We start from the raw sequence: 3,447 nt of genomic DNA, 5'->3' as shown, positions 1-3,447 counted from the left end.
TTATTAGTAAAAGCAGGTGAAATTTAGGGTGTTAAACAGATATTTTCCTCCATATAATTGCAGGTGAAAGAGATAAAATAATTTGTTTTTAATTATCTGAATCAAAATTATCAATTGGTTAGACTTGGCGTGGCTAATTTATCAATAGCCTTCAACGAAATCCGCCACAAGATCTGCAAACTATCAAGAAGTCAACTTGTTTATAACAATACAGCTAATAGCATAGCACAAAACCAAAATTTAATCTCATGAAAACAGATATCATGGATGCCCACGACATTCACTCTACTTTAATAAAATGTAAGCATGTTGTATAAATAGACGACACATTTCATCATGCCCTAAACCAAACACCAATCACAAACCCTTCGATTCTCCCCACTTTAAGCTTAGAATTCCTACAAACATGGCTGGAAGTTCTCAACAAAGGGTCAAAATCTGTCTGGTCTTATGTCTTGTTGGGATAGTTTCAGCTGCAGAATATTCAACATCTTCATCCTCAACAACTAGTTCTGGCAGTTCATCTAATTATCTGCTAAACCCCCTCTTTTATGTTTCCAAGTGTCCTAGAGCCCTTGACACCATTAAGAAACTAGTAACCAATGCTGTCCTGTATGAGCCTCGAATGGGTGCTTCCTTGCTCCGTCTTCATTTCCATGATTGCTTTGTCCAAGTAAGTCTGTTATTAATCCTTTTATATACTTCACATTTACCTGCATGCAAGGTGCAATATTGTTTGACAAGTGAAATCTATGTTCCTCCCATTTAGAATATATAACAATCCCCACCATGTATACACATAACGATCCACACTAACATGATGAGACTAACAATTTTCCATTTAGTCTAGTTACGATTTTAGTTTATTGTATTACACTAAAGCAAACAGGTTCTGCATATATTTCACTTCATCATTTGTCGTGCAATTATGTGACTAACAGTTTACTTGTGTGACATGATAGCTATTTAATAAAATATTTTAATAGACTCTACGATGACTTCGATCTGTTTAAATATGTCTTTTCTTTCATTTGAATAAATCATTGTATGTATTTGTATCACCTACTTAAATATATCAAAGGTTTAGTTTTTAGCATAAACAGCGTTCATATGTTATCTTCGTGGTTTCTTAAAATAGTTTGTATTCTGCTTGTATACGTAACATTATTATTTTTTATTATTATGTTTTATACTCGCTGTTGCTGCTGTAACTTTTTTTTAAAATTCCATATTGTGCTCTAACACATTGTCGTGTTAACTACACAGCTAGTACTAGCTATAAATAATTGGATGAAAGTTTGACGGAAGAACATGGCATGTTTTATTAATTAGAATAATTTAATTGTTCCATTCCAAAATTTTATTACGGGAAAAATTTTAATTAATAATTTTTTTCGTCTGTGAAATAAAACATCACAACGAGAAAGGAAAAGAATGAGTGATTAAAAGATGTTCTAACTTTTGGTCGCATTTTGAAGGGATGTGATGCATCGGTTTTGTTAAAGGACACAGCAACTTTCAAGGGCGAACAAGGTGCTTTACCCAACGTGAATTCTCTAAGGGGTTTCGAAGTCATAGAGAACATAAAAGCTGAACTAGAGCGTCAGTGCCCTGGTGTTGTCTCTTGTGCTGACATCTTAACAGTTGCTGCAAGGGATTCTGTTGTTGCGGTAAGTATTTTTACTTTAGGAATGGCAAATTATTAGAAGAAAACTTCAATAAATGCATAATGAGATGAGAAACTGATGAGTGAGAAATAATGGTCAGCTTGGTGGAGTTGGGTGGCCTCTTGGCTTGGGCAGAAGGGACTCAACCACTGCAAGTTTAAGTGGAGCTAACTCCGATTTACCATCTCCCTTTCTGAATTTTGATGGTCTTGTCGCTGCTTTCCAAAAGAAGCGTTTCACAGTAAATGAAATGGTGGCTTTATCAGGTATATAGATGCACATTACTGCATGCAACTTATCAACTTTCCTACGTGCACAATGCATTGGAAGGTTTCTGTTATATATTAAAAGCTTAAATATTAAATATTAGTTCATTTTTATTATAGCTCTAATTTTTTTAATTTCATCAAAATATATGTTTATAATTAATTCGGTAGTTAATTTTGTGTTAATAATTGATGATGTGATAAATTTGTTATTAAAATACTATATGATTGTATATTTTTTGTTGTTAAAAGTAATATGATTGTACATGTAACATATCAAAACTATAAAAAAAATAATTAAATATATATGTATTTCCTTTTATAAATATTATTATGAGAATTGGTTGAAGGTGTTGCAGTATCATGAAAAATATTGATTGAATAAATATATGCAAACACTATTATATATTAAACACCTGTTTATCATCACTCTTTCTATGTTACCATATTATTTATTTTTCTTTCTTCTTCCAAAAGATTCGAACATAATGAAGATTTGGTTTCGTATATTGAAGTAGCTAAACTTGTTCATGATGACCAGGTGCTCACACAATAGGCAGTGCCAGATGTTTACTCTTCCGATCAAGGATTTATAACGCGACCGATATAGATTCAAGTTATGCAGAGGAACTGAAAGCTAATTGTCCAAAGCAGGGTGGTGATAGCAACTTGTCTCCCATAGACACCACCTCTAAAAACGTTTTTGATAGTTCTTACTACACAAATTTAATAAGCAAAAAGGGTCTTTTCCACTCTGATCAACAACTCTTTAGTGGCGTTTCCGCTGCCCTCCAGGTCAAAACTTACAGCAGTTTTCCATTACTCTTTAAATTCGATTTTGCTAACGCCATGGTCAAGATGAGCAACCTTAGCCCACTCACCGGCAACCAGGGTCAGATCAGAAATGTGTGCAGCAGAGTGAATTGAGTTCAGTTCTTTTGTTTAAATTATGTGGTAATGCATAATGTGAGTGCATTTCATGCTGAAATCTTACATTCATTTGTTTGTTAAAGTTTCATTTATGTGTCAATGTTGGAGACATTGCGTTTACATGTGTTGGTAATTTGCCGTTCTTAATTGCGGATTGTTTCAGGAAATATTTTTGTATGATGTTCTTTTATATAAAGTGATTTTTTTCATTTTCATTCTAAAGTTATGGGTATATTTTGATATTTTTTATCAGCAAATAGTAAATGAATAAGAGTACACATTTCAGGGGTGTCTCAACCCTTATAAATTAAGGATACGGTATTTTAATTAATATTATTAAAGTTGATTACAAAGCAAAATTTAGCACTTAACACAGTACAAAAAGGTAGATTAACTACGGTTAAAATCAACATTTAAAGACGGTTCCAGAACCGTCGTTGTTGCGAGCGTTGTTAAAAGGTGGAAGTTTTTCACGACGGTTCTGGAACCGTCGTTAAAACTAAGACTTATAACGACGGTTGTAGAAACCGTCGTTAAAGGTGACTTGTAATTTTTTTTTTAAAAATAAGGGACTTTTAAAGACG

The 3,447-nt window shown here is 33.1% G+C and overlaps 1 protein-coding gene across 1 annotated transcript; it reads left to right on the top strand.

The window, feature by feature from the left end:
• The first annotated feature begins 347 nt into the window (after positions 1-347).
• LOC137819555 (cationic peroxidase 1) lies at positions 348-3,085 on the top strand. The gene is made up of 4 exons (XM_068623441.2): positions 348-673; positions 1,479-1,670; positions 1,768-1,933; positions 2,475-3,085. The coding sequence occupies exons 1-4, from the start codon at positions 407-409 to the stop codon at positions 2,858-2,860; spliced, it is 1,011 nt and encodes a 336-aa protein (XP_068479542.1). The 5' UTR covers positions 348-406; the 3' UTR covers positions 2,861-3,085.
• The last annotated feature ends 362 nt before the right edge of the window (positions 3,086-3,447 follow it).

This window comes from Phaseolus vulgaris, chromosome 10 (assembly GCF_051622355.1).
Source record: "Phaseolus vulgaris cultivar YP4 chromosome 10, ASM5162235v1, whole genome shotgun sequence".
NCBI lineage: Eukaryota > Viridiplantae > Streptophyta > Magnoliopsida > Fabales > Fabaceae > Phaseolus > Phaseolus vulgaris.
This window is presented reverse-complemented; position numbering and strand designations above follow the sequence as displayed.

Excerpts from the sequence above, each read along its gene's own strand:
- LOC137819555 (XM_068623441.2), top strand. The coding sequence starts at position 407 with ATGGCTGGAAGTTCTCAACAAAGGGTCAAAATCTGTCTGGTCTTATGT. Across the intron at positions 1,671-1,767 it reads CAAGGGATTCTGTTGTTGCG|CTTGGTGGAGTTGGGTGGCC; the intron begins GTAAGTATTTTT and ends AATAATGGTCAG. Across the intron at positions 1,934-2,474 it reads TGAAATGGTGGCTTTATCAG|GTGCTCACACAATAGGCAGT; the intron begins GTATATAGATGC and ends CATGATGACCAG.